This window comes from Lonchura striata, chromosome 4 (assembly GCF_050655825.1).
Source record: "Lonchura striata isolate lonStrDom1 chromosome 4, ASM5065582v1, whole genome shotgun sequence".
Taxonomy (NCBI): Eukaryota; Metazoa; Chordata; class Aves; order Passeriformes; family Estrildidae; genus Lonchura; species Lonchura striata.
The window spans coordinates 67,208,485-67,228,832 of NC_140706.1; the positions used below are offsets into that span (position 1 = coordinate 67,208,485).

Consider the following 20,348-nt stretch of genomic DNA (forward strand, 5'->3'; position numbering starts at 1 on the left):
TACACTAACAAAGGAGTGCAGTTTGGTTCCCTGCCCCTTGGTTTATGTAACACAAAAATACCCAGAAATTACCACAGAAATGGCAAGATCCCATGAAATGAGGAACCTGTGATGAGCCCTCCAGCCACACTTCGCCCTCTCTGGCAAGAGGACTCCACAAAACCCCTCTCCCCAGGTACACAGCCACGACCACCACTTGCACAGGAAAGCAGAAATACAAGTGGCACGTGGCTTTTGGATTTGGGGTGTGTGTTTTCTGCTTGCTTGTGGCAGTGATGAACACTCAAGCCCCTGTCCTTGCATGCCATTGGAAAAATCCCAACAATTCATCCTGCTGGCTCCTGCTCTTTGGTCCCTCATCCCCAGCTGAACAACAAAACCCATATGGTGCAAGGGAAATCAGCGGCTGAAGAGACTGAGCAGGAAAAGATCTCCTTATACAGACACACAAATACTCACAAACACACAGAATCTGAGCTATGAGGCGGGTACAGTTTTGTTAACCACTCTTCATTGGTTTATCATTGAATGAGAGCTTACTCTGAGCAGTTCTGGAACAAGACAAAGTTGGTTTATCCTAGTGAAAAGCCAGCAAGAGGACAAAACAGGACAAAATGCTGCTCTCCCCCTCTTTTCCCTCCAACGGTGTGTTTCACTGTGCAATGTTAATGTAATAGTAATTTTCTAGTTTTACCACAAATTCACCTTGTTTGCTAGGAAATGAAATAACAAATACTACGTCTGTAAGATGCCAATTACTTTGAAAAAATCACTCCCACCCCCAACTTCCCAAAATAAGAAAATAAACCATCAAACAAAACTCAAAGCAGCTCTTTTAAACTGGACAAAACACTCTTGGTTCTCCTTCCCTGACAATGGGGATGTCAAGACCAATTAGCACTTGCAGTCATCTTGGGGTTTGCTCTGTTTTCTCCCACTGCAGTGGTCAGGCCAGATCCGATGGCTCCATTCTATACATGCAATGCCATGGACAAATTACAGAAGATTAGGACCTGAAAGGCTTTTTTCCTACCCAGCTATCCTTGACATTTTCATTACTCAAAGACAGGAAACAAAAAGACTAAGCTGAGAACTAGGTGATAGTTTGAAAAAAGTTTAATTAAAAAGTAAAACAGACCATGGAATTGCTTCGAACATAGCTAATAATTTGCTTCAGAGTGGTTATTGCGTTGCTTCCATCTGCCAATAACTTTTTAATCCTTTTGCCAAAGGCAATCCAAAGCTTTTCCATATGTATGTAAGGGTAACCATAAAAGATAACTTGGAAGTAACAACTTCCAACTTCTGCAACACAAAAATCTGAGCTACAGCAGTGCTTGTGCCCACCAGTTTTCCAGCAGAGCTCTGGAAAACAGAAATTACATGGCAAGAATTGAAACTGCCCCATTTGACAATGTAGGTTTGGCTGTAAGATGCCCTGTTCTCACATTCAGCATCAGTGACTATCTTAATTACCAACAACTTCTCAAATGGTTTCAGAATTAACACTGAGAAGCTTAATCTCACCAAAAAGCCACCAGCTCCAACAATGCCACTGCTAAAGTTCATGGATGAAAAAGTGGAAAAAAGCAGACATTTCCACTATTCTATCCGCAAAAAATCTCATTTAGAAAAAAAATTTACACATAATCAAAACCTCTTTGAAAGGAATATAGCAGAGTGCATTTTCGAACTCAAATAACTTTATGGGATGACAAGTACATAAATCTGTGCCTTATACACATTTTTAGGGACAGGAAGTATCAAATCAAAGTCAGAAAGTTAAGGAAGAAACCAAAAAATTCTCCCACTCCAAATGTTTTATCAATAATGATCACCCCTGAGAAAATAAACTCAAAATTCACTTTACACAAGTGAAATACGATTTCTACCATGGGAGAAAGCAATGGAAGCTGAATAGTTGGTGCATGTACTGCACAATGGTAGTTTTACTAGTGAGAGCATTTAAGCTTGAAATTAGGTACATTTATTGTTCAAGTAATTCACAGTCTATTGTGATTTGATTTTATTAGATATTATTATTCATTATTAGGTTCTAAATTTTTGCAACAGAAACAATGACTTTTTGCAGATGACTGCCAAAAGCAAACATCCTATTTTCTCTGCACACAAAGATACCAATATATGTTCAAACATTTTAATTCACACACACAGCCCCAGCTCTCCAATCTTTGCAGTTCAGTGAAGTGTAAACAGCCAGTGTTGCCATTAAAATAACATGTTCTTCATTCACAGCAACAATAGCCAGGTAGATTACCAGGCTTTTACACCTGGGCCCTATTATTCCTCTGCCATTCATTAACATTTCTTCTACCATGACAGCAATTGAACTGGCACAGTCCCAGAAACACAAGTAGGTCAGCACAAGGTGTTCCTCTGGATGCTTTCATCTGGTATAAACATCCTGAATTAGCCTTCAGGTACTACATCTAAATTTTCCTAGCGCTAATTAAGATCACAATCAGAACTATTTCAGATCCCACTGACCAAGTACAACCCGTGGTTTTGGAGGGCTGATTCTATTAAGGAAGGAAGGTAATTTCACAGCAGAAGTGGGGAGCCTCCTGCAGCTCTCCTGGCCAAGCTGATGCTGGACATCATGCCTTGGTGTTACCTCCTTGAAATCCCAGAATCACATAATGGCCTGGGCTGGAAGTGATCCTAAAGAACACCTCCTTCCAACTCCCCTGCCATGGGCAGGGACACCTTCCACTAGACCAGGTTGCTCAGAGCTCCAACCAGCCTGGCCTTGGACACTTCCAGGGATAAGGCAGCCACAGCTTCCCTGGCCAACCTGTGCCAGGGACTCACCACCTTCAGAAGGAACAATTTCTTCATAATAATCTAATCCAAACTTATTTTCTTTCAGTTTGAAGGCATTCCCCCTTGTCCTGTCACTACAACCCTGCAAACAGTCCTTCTCCTTTCTTCTTGCATGGTCTCTTCAAGTATTGGAAGGCCACAATTAGGTAACACCAAAGCTTTCTCTTCTCCAAGTTGAACAATCCCAATTCCCTCTGCTTTTCTTCATAGGAAAGGTGCTCCATCCCTCTAATCAACTTGGTGGCCCTCCTCTTAATGCAGCATATCCAAGGGAAAGAAAGAGAAATTGAACACTGAGGACAGTCAGACATTGCATACTGTTAAAATTAATCACGACAGGCACTTAAGCAAGTCAGACACTTGCTAATCTTAAGGGCATGAGAAATAGCAATGAATATGTAAGAATATTTGCTTTCCCCACCTACCCCAGTTTACGAAAAGAAAATGATACAAATCAATGAAATAAGAAAACTTCGGACATATCTTTTACTACTGTACTAAGATATACTCAGTATTTACAGAAGCTTGTGTATGTTGAGAGGAGGTGGCCCTGAACTTGTCATACAAGAAGGGAGGACCAGGAATAAGATTTCTCTGAACTGCAGTAACTTTTTGGTGTCTTTCTCCAGTTTGCATGCCTTGTCTTATATTTTAGGACTAGAGTTGAGACAAACTCCAAGCAACAAGTTCGCTCCTAACCACATACCCCATGACACATCATAACTTATGAGATCAAGTGCCAGCACTAGAGGTTTAAATCAGAAAAACAGGTCAGTGTGAAGAAAAAAGCACTTTTCATTTTTATATTTTCCTTCTTTTTTAACATAAAAGCCATTTCTTCAACTCTGAGCTGATATAAGCATTTGCATTACACCAATGAAAGTACTTCAAAAGGCAGAAATAAGCCAACAGTTTCAATTCCTTCCTGATCACTGCAAATGCAATTTTCACTCTGAACTTTACATACCCCCACTTGTGATCGTTACTATACTAAGAACGTGTCCTTTAAGACATTAAAGAATAATAATCCCCACTGTCTGATTTAAAAAAAATTAAATTACAAGTTTCTAGAAATAACTCACAATCAAAAAATAAAACTCAAAGAAAACAATAGCACTAGGCTAAAGAGACATTTTTTCCTTCAGGAATGAATTCCCATCTGCTTTTAAAGAGCAACATGTTTTTCCATTGCTGGGAATAACAGCCAAGCCTAGGACAATAAAGCAGCAAAGCCAGAGGCAAGAGCAGAGGGCAAGTGAAGCTGGCTGACAGAGGCTGGGCCTAGGTCCCTCTTTTATAAGCCTGTGTGACAGTGGCAGCTCAGCAGTGCCCTGCTGTGCTGGCAGCATGCACCCCTCTGCCACCCTCAGCAACTGGGAGCTCCTGGTTACTCTGCCATGGGTGAAGTTGTGGGAAAATGGGAAGGAAAAACAGGGAAAGGAGGCAAACAGCACAGTTGGTGCTGCTGCCAAAGCCATGCATTTCCCCTGGCCTCAGCTGGTTTGGTGAAACTACAGCTGCTTTGTACAAGCTCAAGGGAAGGGAACTTGCTCCTGACACAAGTGATGCTCCCTACTGATGTTCTTTCTCCAGACACCTGCAAAACAATCCTGCAAAAGTAAACACAAGAGTGCTCACTTACAGAACCTGGGTGGACTATACCTTTAAAGTAGTTAATGAAGAAAAACATGTTGAAATCAGCTGTAAAGTTCCTGCACCTGAACTGTTTCAGCATTTGAAGAATCAAAGTATCAGCTCTTTGGGCTTTATGGGGAAAAAAGAAATCAGGTCTGAGAAGCAAGCAGAATTTCATACCTCAGCACGGATGGTGCTCATTCAAATTCCCTCTGGCTTTTTTCCCCAAGTTCCTCTGAGGATCACTGTTCTTTGAGTTACTTAGGAAGCAGTTTTGCCTGTGTCCTCCTGAGCTGTTAATGGGTATGACCTTTTCAGAAACACTAATGTCCCTTCAGCCAGATGCATTAAATCTCCTCTGCTTGATTAAATTATTAGCAAATCATTATCTCACCGAAGGAGAAAATGTTCTTTCCCAGATGAGCTTGCCATGCATATATTTCCATGCCAATACTCCCCTCTACACCAAACCTTATGTTTGGCATAAATGTGCTGATTGCCAGCCATGCTCTACACCCTCACTAGGTCAGAACACACAGCACTTTATCAGTCCTCAGATGAGACACATGATGAAAATCCACCCACTGTGCACAACACCTCTGAAAAATGGGCAACAGGAAACAGATCTTTCTGAAGTGTCTGAAAAGAGAAGGGAGAGGCAGAGTAATGCCCCCAAGTCCTGCTTTCAGCACTGCCACGCCAATGCCATTCCCAGACATCCCCAGGTGCTCACACTGCCCTCATTCCCAGTGTGCCCAAGCACATCCCGCACGTAGGAGCCTCCTGCGAGACCAGCAGCAGGCAAAATCCCATGGGAAGTCCTGTGTTGTTGCTTATTTCCTTTCTGGTGATTCATCTCGTTTATCCTAAACACTAACATTTGGAAAACACTCCCAATGCCAGGTATTTCCTCACCTTCCAGACATCCATGCCAAATGCATCCTTAGCACTGATAAATGTGTGTAGGAAGGAGGTGATCCCATGCCACTCATATTGGATGAAGGCTGAGACTTTTCCTCATCCACCCACACACAAATGTTCACTTTTCAATGAGTGATATAAATTAACAGATCCTCTGCACCAGTCCAAGAGAAACATCAGGGGTTCATCTCAGGCCTTAATCTTGCTACATTTCAATTTGATGGCATTCCTCACCTTGAAAATCACATTTCACTGTAATATTTCAGGTTACTATATAGGATTGAACAGCCATTTAATAATGTTAAGCAGAAAGCTTTTCCCTTAAGTCTGGAAAATCTTTTCCTTCATGTACAGGTAGATGTAAAGATGATAACACATCCTTATCTTTTGAATGTCCATTTATTCCCTATATTTAAACCCCCTCTCTCTCCTTTACTGTAGATGCTCTTTACTAAACAGACAAATCTTTCCCCAGTCTCTTAAAAGGGTCTTTACCCTCCTGTGCACCGATGGCGGAACACATCCTCATCCCTTTTGTATTTAGTATCTTCCTCTGGATGAAACAGAGGATTCTGGAGAGGTTTGGTTGTTTGAGGGTGTTTTTAATTAAAGTTACTAGCTTAAATATGTCAATATCTGGTAAACAAGAACAAACATGTTTTGGAATACATATTTTAAGAGTCAAAGACTTGAGTTGATTTCAGCTAGTTTGCTGCTGCACAGATCTTTTTGGCATCACATCTGCTCTTATTTGAGCCAGAGCAAACGTTCATCAGCTTGCTTTTCTTGCCTTTCATTTTCTGGGCTCCCCTTGAGAGTTATTGCAAAGTGAGAAAGATATTTTTTACATTAACTGTTCCACTTCGATTCAGAACCAGTGAAAGATTTACAGGTTCCAAGATTCCCGCTCTACTCTTGTGTCCTGTAAGCATGGAAACTGATAATACTATAGAAACCATGCCAGCCTTGGCTTTCACCATGACCTGCTTTCCACCAATTTAAAAGCAGTCAGTCCCATTATCTTACTTTTATAAGCATGCTCGTCTGAGGAATACTGTCATCATACCCAGATTATTTAATTTTTTATAACTTCCAACCAACTTTAAACTCAAAACAATTCAACACTTGATTTCAGTTTCTGCCTAAACCCTCCCTCTATGCCTTTTAAATTGTAACAAAAACTTCATCTGACTGCGGCTCAGACAATAAAAGAACATCTCTCATTCTGCTGGGTTTATTTTCATTTTTATCACCTACTTTCTGGAACAAAATATTTCTCCAGTGGGGAAACACTCTCTTTATCCCTTGCTTGTCTAACCCCAAACTGAAAAATGGAGCACCTGAGTTTATGGAAAACCCACCTTTCCTAAGGATAGCTGGCTGTGGCAGCACCATGAAAACAAGCAAATGAGACCCAAAGAACTCACACTGCTTGTACTTTAAACATTGCTTTTAAATACTTCTGTGGTCAGATCTCTAATCATCCCTACTTCAGTGGGAAATGAAACAGATAAAACTTCTCAGCATGAAGTACAACAGTGAAAATGTTCTAGGAAAAGCTGTGATCAAACTGTGATCAGAGTGCAGACATTCTAATTATATAAAACCATTAAAAATTATCAGTTTTATGAAAGTTGGACCTCCTGCAATTTGGCCCAAAATAAAATGCAGTAACCCTAAAGAAGAGCCCAAGTACTGCCGCAGAGCACTACTTCAGAAAGGTCTGGAAATGAAGATTGCATTCAAATTCCAGTATTTCCAGAAAGCTGAGTATTTCTTCAACCTAAAAGTTAACTATACAGGTATTGCTCATCTAATGTCTTTTTTTTTATTAAACTTAACTGACACACGAGAGAAGGAAACTGTAATTCACCCTCATAAATTATCTTCCACCTTCCCTCACATGAAACAGTGGGAAGTAATCACCCTATTTTGCTATCTTGATGTATCTTTAAAGGTAGTCATTAAGAGAAACGTACATCCAGCAGGTGAACAGAGATAACTGGTCATAAGCAATGACAGGCAAAAATACACAAGTATCTGATCTGAAAAGGGGCCAAGTTGGAAGCCAGATGCACACTGAACTATCCACTTTCCTGGCTGTTTATTCAGCTCATGTCAGGATGATTCAACACATCTTTACACGCAGCTCCCTATTCATACAGCATCTTCTAGTCACAAAACCAGGCATTTTCCATTTCTTTCTCTGAACAAAGGCTAGAACAGTGGAATGGGAACTTGCCATTCAGCAGCGGAAACTATTTGTAAAGCTGGGAGCTGGAGACACTGGGAAGAAAAGGCTTTAATGAAACTGGCCACTGTGTGTGCCAACTATCAAGACTTTATGTATTATTCCAAGGAACCCTGACTGAGGCTTTTTCTGTATTTACTCTTTACACCCCAGTTATTATAATACTTCACATGATGCAAAAGAACAAAATTTGTGAGAAATGCTATATTAGAAACAGGCAGCTTTATTTTTTCCCCTGCAACCAGGCTGTAGCTGCACTCAATGACCCATTAACTTATTTTTGGTTCTGTACAAAGCCAGCACCAAGACATTTGTGACTCCTTATCAACCAGGCAATGGAATTCACCACTAGCTTTTCAGCTGATCCAGATCCAAAGGAAATCCCCATATGCTTGGAATTTCTAAAATAGAAGCACTGTAGTTGTTGCCTGGTAAGACGACGACAGTTGCCATATGCAACAGAGGAGATGTTTATATTTATGTTTTTGAAGGCTTGTAACTGAGCCAGAGGCAGATAAATTTTCCCAAGTTGTGTCACTGTCCCTTAAATATAAACATAACTCTGTTACAGGTCACTGCTCCAAAATGTGGAAGCAGTAGAGCTGTGAAAGTCTTCCAGACCAACACTTAAGCATGAAATCTTTTTTATTGTTGCCTCTTTTTCAATTGTGAGAGCCCACATTCTGGGCAGAAAGATCTGCTACACAAACCAGTTCTGCTCACTACACAGTATCCAACCATTCATAAATTCCCAGAGTGCAGTCTGCCCTGTGCTGTGGAGGAGGAAAACTCTCATTTGGTGTCTGCTGTGACACAGCTTCCCAAAATGACCCCACAGTACACTTAGTAGTGCCCACACCAGCCAGAAGTTATGAGTAGGCAGCACAGCATTTTACAGGCTACCAGCATCTAAGTGACAGCTAAATGAGGAGAAGTGTGGCCTGGGAGTACCACCAGTCCTTTGAGAAAGGCCTTCAAGGAATCACATGAATCCTCCACAATCACCCAAGACAAAAGTTTAGCTTATTTCCCTGCTCTTGTAAACAGCGCACAGAGAGATGGGGAGCCAAGGCAAGCACACCATATTTTCCACTCTGCTCTATGGAAAAAAGCACCTTTTCCACTCTATGGAAAAAGCTGAAGATGACTATGTAATTAGATAGTGTGATAATGCAGACACTAGGGCTGGCTACAGCAAGGTGGAAATTCTGGTATTTCATACCTTTCAAGAGCTCAATCTGGCACCCTTATTAACATTCTTTGAATTTTTGAATTAATATAATTACTCTAAATTAATTAAAATGAGGAAAGAATGAAAAATCCTTTCATGAGACACTGACATGAATAATATTCAGGGAGCAGGATGGTGACCATTAAGGTACTGATACTTACTATAACTGCCAGGCAGCAGCATCTGAGAAAGTTTCTCCTTCTGCCCAGGACAGGAAATAATTGTCTGACATCCACTGTCAGAAGCTAAGTAATAGCAACAAGCTATAACAATAAGTGCTGCTGTGAAATCCTAATTATATGGAGTAGGAAAATACAAGCTTCAATGTGACTCCTTCGCAGTTCCCCTGCATTGTTACTTACCTCCATCTCTCCTCTCTCCTCCTGAGGCTCTCAGTCACAATCCTGCACTCAAAAGATTCCTGGAGATGTAGGGGAACTGTCTGGGAAGTCTGGGAGAGCTTGCCTCCACCTCCCTCCAGTCCTGGCAGCACAACCTTAATGAGGCTGCCTGCAACTGTATGAAGGCTTACCCTGAAAGAGACCCCTCCCCTGGCACCACTCCTCTGACAGGGACCTTGAAGTAAAAAAGTACCAGATTGCAAAAACACAGGAATATCTGAAATATTCCTTTTCATAATTCCTACCAGCACTCCAAGAAAGCTCAAGGAACATTTGAGTTGAACTTTAAACACCATTTGTGCACTGACTCCAAGAAGTTTTACCTCTGCTCCTGAGTACTTCTGTGTGCACTCCACAAGCTCGGCCAAGCAGACTTCATCGCTGACTGGCATGGACTGGAAATGAAGCCTGAAGATTTCCTTGCGAGTGGCTGCATCTGGCAGTGGCACGTAGATAATTCTGTCTATTCGCCCCGGCCTCAGCAGGGCCTGCAATGAAAGCATCACAGCAAAAGTTACAGCATATTAAGGAAGTAAAAAAAACACAACTCAAAAACAACACCACCACCAAATAACCAACAGTTTAAACAAAAGCATGAACCTCCACAAGGAAAGACAGTAAGGCTACTCAGCTTGTGAAATACCAGTTTATGGAAAAAAGGAATCATAGAGGAACCACAATCATTTTCCTAACACAATACTTCTAGACTTATTGCAAGGTATGCTGGAATGTTAGGACTTGGCAGAAGGGCAGGTGGCAATGGACATATCCCAAGTTCAGATCTTCCACCAAGACAACAAGCAGAGAAAAGAAGGGTTTTGTTGGAGTGAATCTTACATTGTGGATCCACATTGCTTTATCCCACATTATTAGAGCTGCATATGCTTACAGACAAGCAGATTACTCTGATGAGGTTTTTTATGCAAAATAAGGTAACACCAGAGAGAGGCCAGTGATGCACAGCTCCGTGCACATGTGTTTGGCCTTGCACTTTGGGTGTTCAGGGTTACTCAGTTTATGTTGGGCGTAGGAGGGTGGCAGAGCAAACAGAGACAAAAAACCTAAGATGGGACAATGCCCACAAAGGGCAGCATGGAGGGTTCAGACTGGATGGGAGGAAAAAATTTCTAGAAGAGAAACACAGCCTCGGGGCAGGTTATTGAGGAGGCTGTGGAAACTGTGCCCTTGGGGGTTTTATGGCTCAGCAGAGGAAGTCAAGCTCTCCCTGATGTGGTGAAAGTCCCATGTGTGTAGGAGGGGATTGCTGGGCCTCTGGAAGCTCCCTTCAAACATCTTTCTGGACAGGGTCAAAACATAAACTTTATCTATATATAAAACAATTATATCCAATATAGAGGAGAAGCCAAGCCCTTAAATTTATGAGAAGGCAGGAAGCTCATTTCCCTATGTTTATAAAAAATCTCCAAGATTTCTGAAAACCATCTACAGTAAAAAAAGTAAGAACCCTCCAACCTTTCTTACTTTCTTACTTGACATTTGGAAACAAGGAAAGCAAAATACAATAATCCCATGCATAGCAAATGCACATAAATAGTATTTAAACTATTTTTTTAGAAACCAATGTTTATAAGATTCAGTATGTAACCTAAATTGTTTTTATGTTACGGTTCTCCCTTGGGTAGACTAGTTTGAGTTCCAGATGACTAGAGATATTGCATGGCTGTCCTGGGCTGTCAGCCAATAAGTCTTTTCCCAGCTTGATCATGTCAGTGAAAGTCATGCTGAAAAAATAGTAGGAAAGAGCTTTCCTTCCTGCACAGCATTGATCAAGTTAACACCCTTCCTAGCGTTTCTTTAAAAAGACTGTTGTGGTGCTTCAGAGTGGAAAAATGTATCCTGAATGTTAAGAGAAATCTTGTTATTTTTAAAACAAAGCATGAAAATGTTCAGCAGAAAGTGCATGGCCCTGTGGTGCTGCACGGAGCTGTGCAAGGACAGAGCAAGGCTGGGAAGCCCACAGGTCAGTACCCAGCCCAGCACCCTGTCTCTGCAGTGGCCAGTGCTGGATCCCTACAGAAGAGAGCAAGAAACAAGCTGTCCACTGATATTTGCTCAGCAGACTGTGCTGTTTTCCACTCCTGATGAACTCAGTTCACTGACAATAACTTGACCAGTGTATAATTCAGTGTCTAAATCGGGTGTTTGTGTGAGAACGTTGCCATTATTTTGCCAACACACTTGAAAGAGAAATTTGCATTTTCAAGACTAGGCTTGGAGGGAGTGGAATTAAATTGCAATTGTGTTCTGCATGCTCTTAAGGAAATGCCCATAGCTAATTCTATTATTTAGAAGAAATAAGAAATGCTCACATGAGCATGGCGGTGCCTCTTTCAAACCAAAGCAGGTTTCATCAGGACACCCAGGATAATTAGAACATTTTCTAGAGCCAACTTAACTTCCCACTGATGAATGACCAGGGCTGTGGTGCAGGTGGGACAGGGAAAATACTCAGCTGGGAGCAAGTGCTCCATTGCCTGGTTCTCAGTTCCAAGACACAAAAAGCACAACTGCAGACAGAGCACAGTGAACATACTTTTTTCTGGTCAGTGACTAAAATCTCTGTTTCCTCCAGTTTGTCCCCAGTGCTTTGTGTTTTACTTATGTTGATAGTTGAGGGCCCAAGTTTTAAGCATGCTATCATTACTTTTTTACTACAATCAGGCCAGGAACCTTATCCAAGGCGACCAGATGTGCTGGGACCTGTACAAAAAACGCACAAGTCGGTTGCAGCAGTGCATGCTGGCTGTATCAACACAGACAAAAAGGAGAGAAAATATTCTATAACCTGAACTTGCGAAGAGAGTCAGACTCCCTCCAGCCCCTGGAGACAAAAGCAGATTGAACTGAGAGCTGGTCTCCTCCAGCCCTCCGAATGTGGTGACCCTGGGAGACCCTGGGCACAGCCTGACTGCTCCTGGCTCTGCTGCCATCACCTTGGCCCCTTGACAAGCCACCAGTCTTCCCCTCTTCATGCTCCTGAGGAGCTAAAATCAGCAGGAGAGGGTGAGGAAGGGGCCTGCTTGGACCTATCCGGTATTCCTGGAGGAAAAAGGCCTGGTGAGGGGCTATGGGTGGGCTGCAGAGCTGCTTTGCTGCTGACCACTCGGAACACAACAGCAAGTTGAGGCCTCTCTTGCTTGCAGGGCATCATGCTGCCCTCCCAGGCTTTTCAACTCTGCACACTTCTCACAGAGATGCTTTTTCTTTCTGGCCAAAATAATTCAGAATTCAGAACCAAACTGCACACAGAGGTTGGCAGTAAGGGAACAAGACATCCCTCATAATATTTTTGCTCACTGGAGAGAAGTGAACTCTTCTGGGTTGCTTAGGGAAGCTTGCTAGGGCACATGCTCTGGGCACCTGCAGCTCTTCAAGTCCAAGGCCTAGGTGATGCCAACCAGCAGGGCTAAGTTGGATGGATGCTGGCACCAACTTTCTTCTCAACACCATTTTTTAGTACAAACCTAGAAGCTTCTGCTTTTCTCAGTGGGATATTGTGTGATCCAGCCCTCACAATGGATAGGGCTTTGGAGATGGCTGCTCCAAATCCCACTACAACTTTCACAGGTCATTCCTGTGGAATGATTGTGGATGATCATTCCTGTGGAACGATTGAAGATGGAGCTTCAATCTTGCAACATGCACTTTGAAAATGGGGAGAAGAGTGATAAGGACAGCCAGGTCACCGCCCTGGGCTGGGTGCAATGGGATTAGGTGGTGATCCATAGGCAAGGCACAAAGATGGATCCATGTTGGTGAGAGGGAGGAGGAGGGATTCAGCAGGAGCAGGCGGTGGCTCGGCTGAGCAGGAGCAGAGGCAGGAGGGGGAGGGTGAAGAGTTGAAGTGGGGCTGCAGGCCTGGGCAGATGCAGCTGCCGGGAGCGTGAGATGAACTGCTCACGACTGGGAGATGCAAACCTGATCTGGGGTGAGCAGCACACAGGAGGTGGGAAATTGATGGGACAAAAATTAATTGATGTGTGCGAAGAGCTACACAACTCACTGATGTCAAGATGCGAGGGCTGAATGATTTACCTCGACCAGGAAGGACACAAAATTAAGTAATTAGCGTTTTGGTAGAAACCAGAATATTTCAAACCCAGAATACTTCATACCACTGAGCAATTCTTCTGCAGGTTTATGTGATTTTCTTTTGTTGTTGTTACCACAGCAGCTATGAAAGATGCCTAAGTGCTCATGCATTGAAAGGTTATGAGTGGTACACAGATAGAATGCTCCCCTGGGGAAGAGAAGGAAAGTGGGATAATTCTTATGTAATGCAGAGTATCACCAACAGAAAAAGCATAGTTTTTTAAGGAGAAACTCCTCGCCTTTCAGAAAGAAACATTTAATTTTGCTGTAATTAAAATTGAGTATTTCCTCAAAATATATCATTGGAAAAGATAGCTAGGTCAAAAATGTGTATTTTGTGTGTAGTTATGAAGACAACTATTTCAGGAAAGAAGAAAGAAAACATTAATAGGTAAAGCCTAGAAAATATTTGTGGTTCCTGTTAAGAAAAGACCAGATTTAACCTTAGGGCTTTGCTAATTTTCCTCCTCCTCTTTCCCTTTTTTAAAAAATATCTACCTTTAGTCAGCTTTGTCAAAGGATACAAAAGCATTCTTAATCACATAACAAAAATTCACACATCAACTGTGCGAGAGGGTAACCTAACTTTAGCAAAAATAAATACAACTTAAAAACACCCAAGCAGTAAATGGCATATTGAGGTGAGTAAGAGAAAGCAAATCAGTTCAGGAGGTAGAGAAGGTCCTCTGGAGAATCAATGTTACTGCATGTTCTCTGATGCAATCAATATCCACAAGTAGGAACAGATTTTTATACTAAACTTGTTTCCTTTCAATCAGATACATTGCTTTTAATGCAAAACCCAAAAAATGCAACTAAAAGTTTAATTTTGCCCCTGGAGTCCATTGGGATTAGACCACTGATGAAAATGAGAGGACTGGGAATAGTTCCTTTGTAACTCAATCTTTCCAATTTAGATTAACAATTGCTATTTATGAACTGCGGTCGGGGCTCCTACTTACATGGGCTCCTCAATACAAGAGAAGCTCTTTATCTTGTAACTTTACTGGGTAATGCAATTCTTTTTTTTACTTTGAACTTTCCTAAGTCATTTTAAAGAAACATAATCATAAAATAGAGAATGGCCTAGTTGGAAGGGACCTTAAAGATCATCCAGTTCTAACCCCCCGCCATAGGCAAGGACACCTTCCACTAGACCAGGTTGCTCCAAGTCCCATCCAGCCTGGCATGGAACACATTCAGGGATGGGGAATACACAGCTTCTCCAGGAAGCCTGTGCAAGCAGTAGCTGTTTGTGAGATGTTTTCCATGGTTTCACTCACATGTCAGGACAGATGTGTTACAAGTGTGGGAAGTGTTAAGGTCTTCTTGTGCCATCATTTACCTCTGGCAGGAGTGAAGGCAGCTCCCATCAAGGTGCTTCCCCTATGCTTTTGAGGTTCACCTCAGTGCCCGATATTTTCATTCTCAACTCTGTGCCAGAGCAGGTCATGCTCCCAACCCAACAGATCAGGAAGCGCCTGGCATTTTAGGATCTTTGAAAGTTTCAAGTACAGGAAGTTCATCCATCCTGTTTGAGAGATTGCTGGAGGTTTTTTTTTTTGCAACCATGGGTTAATTACCAAAATTAACAGAAGATGCTGAAGGGAAAAGACACGTGACACACGGGAGTATTACCATTAAGGACTTAAAAACCATAGTCCAGTGGAGAGCTAAATTTTATTATCCCACAAGGTTTTTACTCCTGCTCCATCTAGCACAAGCTGCTTCAGGAGGCAACCCCAAATTCCTCTGTTCCAGGTGACATGCTTATTCACTGTGCCACAAGGCTGGAGTCTTGTAATTACAGGCTCCCGAGTCAAGCGATACTGCTTTGTTCCTGCCAAGAGCCCCTTTCCTCACACTCTTCCACCTCCCCACCTTCTTCCTTCTGTGCCAACGTCTGTCACCACCATCAGCACATGCCAACATCTCTAACCAGTTCCCCTCTTTGATGACTTTTTTTGCTGGTCACCACCCTCATACATCTCCCAAGATCTGTGCAGATTACTCTCTGCTGTCATTACACAACATCTGCTACTCCTCTCAGGGTGGAGCACTTTGGTTCTGTAACCTACAGTGCATCCCCTACTTCATAAAATGCATTTGCTAACAGAATTTCACCAAATATTATTAGAAACCAGCTCCTAGAAAATGCTGCAGTCCCCTATGCGAAGGCTTCGCTTTCCACACAGATTCATAAAAGCCAGGCTGCACAGCCTCTCCGTGGTGTCAGTCTTGCTCAAGACCCAGAGCATTGTGCAAGTTGACAAGAAAGGACATGATAGTTTGACAGCAGGTGTTCAGCAGGAACATGCTACCGAGCAGCAGCAGCGTGGCAGGAACCCTCTGCTCAGGCATTCAGCAGGAGCACAAATTAAAGGCAGGGAGCAAACGTGTGCTTCAATACACTGGCAAACAGCAAACCAACTCCAACTGGAAGCCAGCTGAGATGCAAAGCAAGATGAAGCGATACGGAGAGTGAACCATCTCCAAAATAAGAACATGATCCATCTGTCAGATGCCCCTGCCTGTGCAGCAGCTACTCCCTCTGCTTATCCTCCTGGTATACATCTTCAGTTAATCTTTTTCCTTCAACCACTAATTCATACCTGTTTCCAGTTTGTCACATCAACAGAGGGAAACTTCTCCATGTAATTCCATGTGTCCTCTGGAACTGCTCTCTTTGGTGGCTACCTACAGGAACTAACACCTTCAGCCAGCACTACAGATCAGTCTCTTAGCTATTACAGCAAAACAGTTTACCCTACAGTGTGCAGGAAAACAGCAAAATCATCCTTCCTTACAAAATGAAACCTGGGGGAAGAACTGCCTTGAATCAATGGAAACCATTGTCATCACCTGCCGGAACAACGTGCCCTGCTTCTGCATGTTTTACAGTCATGGGCACTAAGGGTGGTGATTTAAAACAGGTATGAGTGTAACTTCAATAACTACAAATAGGCAGTGCTTGAAGTGCTTCAAGAAAGCAAAAATTTCCAGAGTTGCTGCAAAAGCATATCAAGCCTCAAAAACCTCTAAGGAAGGCCAGGCTTGGCGTTCAAAACCCACACAAAGATGGATGCTACAAAATGTTCTCATCTTTTTGATCAGACTAACAGCAGTGCCCTGACCACTGCTTGCCACACCCTAACCATCCTGCTACTGGCAGAATTTGATTGATACAGCCAATTCATAGGGAATCATGGAGAAAGGAGACTTGAGGAGACTTGTTCTGTTGCAATGACACCATGCAAACACAACTGTGAGGAACAATGTGCTCCTTGGCCCATGCAGACAATACCAGGGAACGTTTTTATGTAGTTTTGTTCAGATAGGATTAAAATATCTCAAGAAACTGAATTTCAACCACTTCTCTTGGCAGGAACATTTGCAGGCAGATACTCTGCAGCTGCAGAACCAGTATCTCCATGCTTTTTTTCCTCCATCTGATATTGCAAACAGTTAAATTGGCCAGTTGGCACAAATCACTGCAGTGCTCAATGGGAGCCAAGCTTTGCCCAGGCCTCCATCTATAAAAGTCTAAATCTGTCAGAAACACAGCCCATTTTCAATGCAGTAAAAGCAGTGCAAACCCGAGAAACCATGCTGATACAAATCCAGTCTGGCACCACAGAAACTCAGCTCTGAATTACGTGTGTTCAAACCCACTGAGGCACCATCAGGAAATCAGGCTCTCAATCCACCCTGCTTTGTCAATATGGCCTCAGAAAAGCAATTTATTCTTCATAATCTGCCCATACCTTCAGGACACTCAACCACACACTTCCTTTGCAAAGGGAGTGTCAGACACAAGGTTTTGTCCTCTCCCCATGTCCAGTCTGAGCAGTCTTACCACAATGGCACAGAGGATGTCCCAATTTCCAGCTGTTTTCCTGCAATTTTAGCAAAGAGCAAGAGTGATCTAGTCCTTTGCCACTTTATGGGTTTTAATGTGGAGAAGACACTGGAAGATGCCCACTCCATGCAGCCTTTTCTCCCCCGTTTCTAATAAAATGATTTTTAGTAAAGTTAAAAATAAGTGAAGGGGAAGAAAAAAATCTATCATCAGCTAATAAACAACATAACACACCCTCTTCAGTGTATGTTTACATAAGAGAGTCCTCCATGCTCCTGTCTAAGAGGTGCAAAACCTCAGGAATGTCAGCTCTTTTCTTCCTTTCCCCCCTTTTTTTTTTTGGTTGTGTGGGGGAGTGGGGGGTTTAATGAAAGAACCCCTTTAGAAAAAGATAACAATTACATGTAATGGAACCTGGAACCAGACTCTTTTGGCAATTAATCACCCAGGAGCCGTTGCAATCCTGCAGGCTGTTTCTGACAGATTTTGAGAGCTTTACAGGAATCACTGGGATAAGATGTGCCTGGGCTGGCTTCTGACAGGGACCAATCATGTACAAAGTGTATTGTTGGTTTTGAGTTTTGTACTTTTTTTTTTTTCATTTTTATATTCATACACAGACACAGAAATATATATATATATATATATGTCTACACACATACACACAGATGTGTGCACCCCTATCTACATTTCCATGGGAGTCTTTCTTTACATACATGGAACAACTGCAGAACTCATTTGTTGGCCCAGAGGCAAAAAAAGAAAGAAAAAAAAAAAGAAAAAAAGCCTTTTCTTCCTCTCAGCAAAGTAGAGCTATCCATCACTTAACAGAGATACTTCCTGTTTTCAAGCAGTTGGGAAGGCATGACTTCCAACCCAAATACTTGGCTTGGCAAACCATTCCTGTGTTGACAGATGCTTTTATAACCACTTCATTCCACCTGAAGTTTCAGTATAAAAGGAGGTGGTTTTCATTGCTGGGTTTTTTTACCTTTTTTTGGTTTTTGTTTTTTTTTTTTTTTTTCTGAAGGGGGAGAAAGGGAAAGCAGAAAGGAGAGGAAAGAGAAGGAAAAGGAAGGAAAATACCACAATTATAACAGCTGGATGACAGAGGTTAGCATAGCTCTGACAGATGTTACCACGTAACCTCAAAATGACATGTTAGAGAAAAAACAAACCACCGAACCTGTTCCTTGTAGGAAAGAGAATTTTGAACTCCTGCCAAAATAGCACAATTCTCCTCAGAAGTTTTTGAACACTACAACAATGATCTACCACATAATACATTATTTTCCATATATAAGCTTTACCTTTATACTACCAATGCTTTGACTGATTAAATTACCAGCATGGGATGAGATGTTTTTCTGAGAGACAACTTAGCTTCAAATGACAAAAACCGACAGCACCTTGTAACAGCTTTTCATCTCCTACTTTCTGTTTTCCTAGGATTCATCCACAGGACATGCTCTGAACACTTCTCGAGGCTGCATACTTCAGTGTATGAAAAGAAGTTAAACTGTGCTGCAGACAAGAAGATGTATTTCTAAGGCTGCATGATCCATTTTAAATAACCTCTTGTCATATCAGTTTCGGTATTTCTTACACCTGGTTACTTCAGTGACTACCCTACCACAAAATCCTTCACGACTTTTCCTGGCTTGTGACCAAACTTTACAGACCTGTCTGACAAATGACAGATAGACAACTACAGATAAACAAAGTGCAAAAGAAATATTCCTGGAACAAACCAGATATGTGAAAGCAGCTGCTTCTAAAGAAAGAAATCAGCAGAGAGGTAGGCAACATCAAGGAAACAATTCAGAAACAGTTTCAAAAGGAAATCAATGACTTTCCGTCATTACTGCCAGCACTGCGGCTGAAAAAAAATAAATTTCTGGTTTTCATTATTTGAAAGATCTTATTTTACTGCTGTGGTTCTGGAAGACCATTTTAAGCAATAAAGTAGATACCAGTCCCAATAACTGTAAGCTAAAGGAAAAGTCATTCAACTCAGAGAATAAATCCACTATACAAAAAATACCACTCGTTTGTACTTGAACCCCAAGGTGATTATGCCTTTTACAAACCCATCTTGAGGCCTATATTCCAAACAGGGAGTGAAAAAAAAACCAAACTCTGGTTTAAACCCCTCTGTTTGGGAGATGCAGCCCTCTTGCCCCTTCACAGCTAACATATACTGGGTACACTGCAGGTACCAAACCCATTTGAGACTGACTAAGGCAAACTTGGGAAAACCTGGCAACCCTGGGGAGAAATCCAAGGGGTCTTTCTCCCAGCCAAGGGCTTAGCTGGTAGCTAGACAGGAGCCTGCTGAGCAAAACAAACAGCTCAGGACGCCTCTGTTCATAGGATGCCAACCATGCTTTTGATAAGGGAACAACCAGAAGACACGCTATGGATCTTAACTCACTACCTGGTAGTGGAAGAATTGCAGAATGGCTGAGTCGGAAAAGACCTTAAATATCATCTTGTTTCAACTCCTCTGCTATGGGTACGTGCCTGAACACCAATTAAGCCCTTTCCTTCTTTCAAAAGGTGCATTCTTAACCCATTTTAAGTTATAAATTGAGGAGAAAAAGATAAACAGGTGGTTAAGAAGCCTCTAACCAGCACCTGCAAAGTGATGCTCACACAGTGAAGTACTATTTGATCTAGAACATCTAGCAGCAAACATGCAACATGAGTCTTTAAGCAGTTAAAGAACTTTCTGGGTCCAGATGAGCAGAAATACTTCAGGAATAGCCATATGTGGTCACTGAGGCTGCTGGTGGTGCCACATAGCAGGTGACATGGTTCCAGTGTCAGAGAAAGAGTGGGTAACACTGAAGAACTGCACGCCTGACTCCAGAATCCCAGATAGCTGCATGCCAGGATATTAATACAGACAAGACATGGCTAATTAAGAACAGCAGTGCACTGGCTGGGTCAGAAGCCAAGACACTCTGCCTGGAGAAAAGGCCCCACAGACATGCCTCCTCTTATTAGTGCAAGCAGACAATCACTGACTTCCTCCACCCGGATGCAGGAAGACAACCTGGTGGTTTTCTCCCTCATACCGGCAGAAACCAC

General features: G+C 42.3%; 1 protein-coding gene across 5 annotated transcripts in view; it reads right to left on the minus strand.

Annotated features, from left to right (window-relative positions):
• The window catches only part of AFG2A (AAA ATPase AFG2A), a 159,914-nt gene that overhangs the window by 23,394 nt on the left and 116,172 nt on the right, over positions 1 to 20,348 (minus strand). For all 5 annotated transcript variants that reach the window (XR_014955228.1, XR_014955227.1, XR_014955224.1 and 2 more), the window contains one exon: positions 9,607 to 9,771. Coding sequence is in view for 2 of the 5 variants with exons in the window: in XM_085579312.1 (XP_085435438.1) it covers positions 9,607 to 9,771 (165 nt within the window). In the remaining 3 variants the exon portion in view is untranslated. The remainder of the gene's footprint in view (positions 1 to 9,606; positions 9,772 to 20,348) is intronic.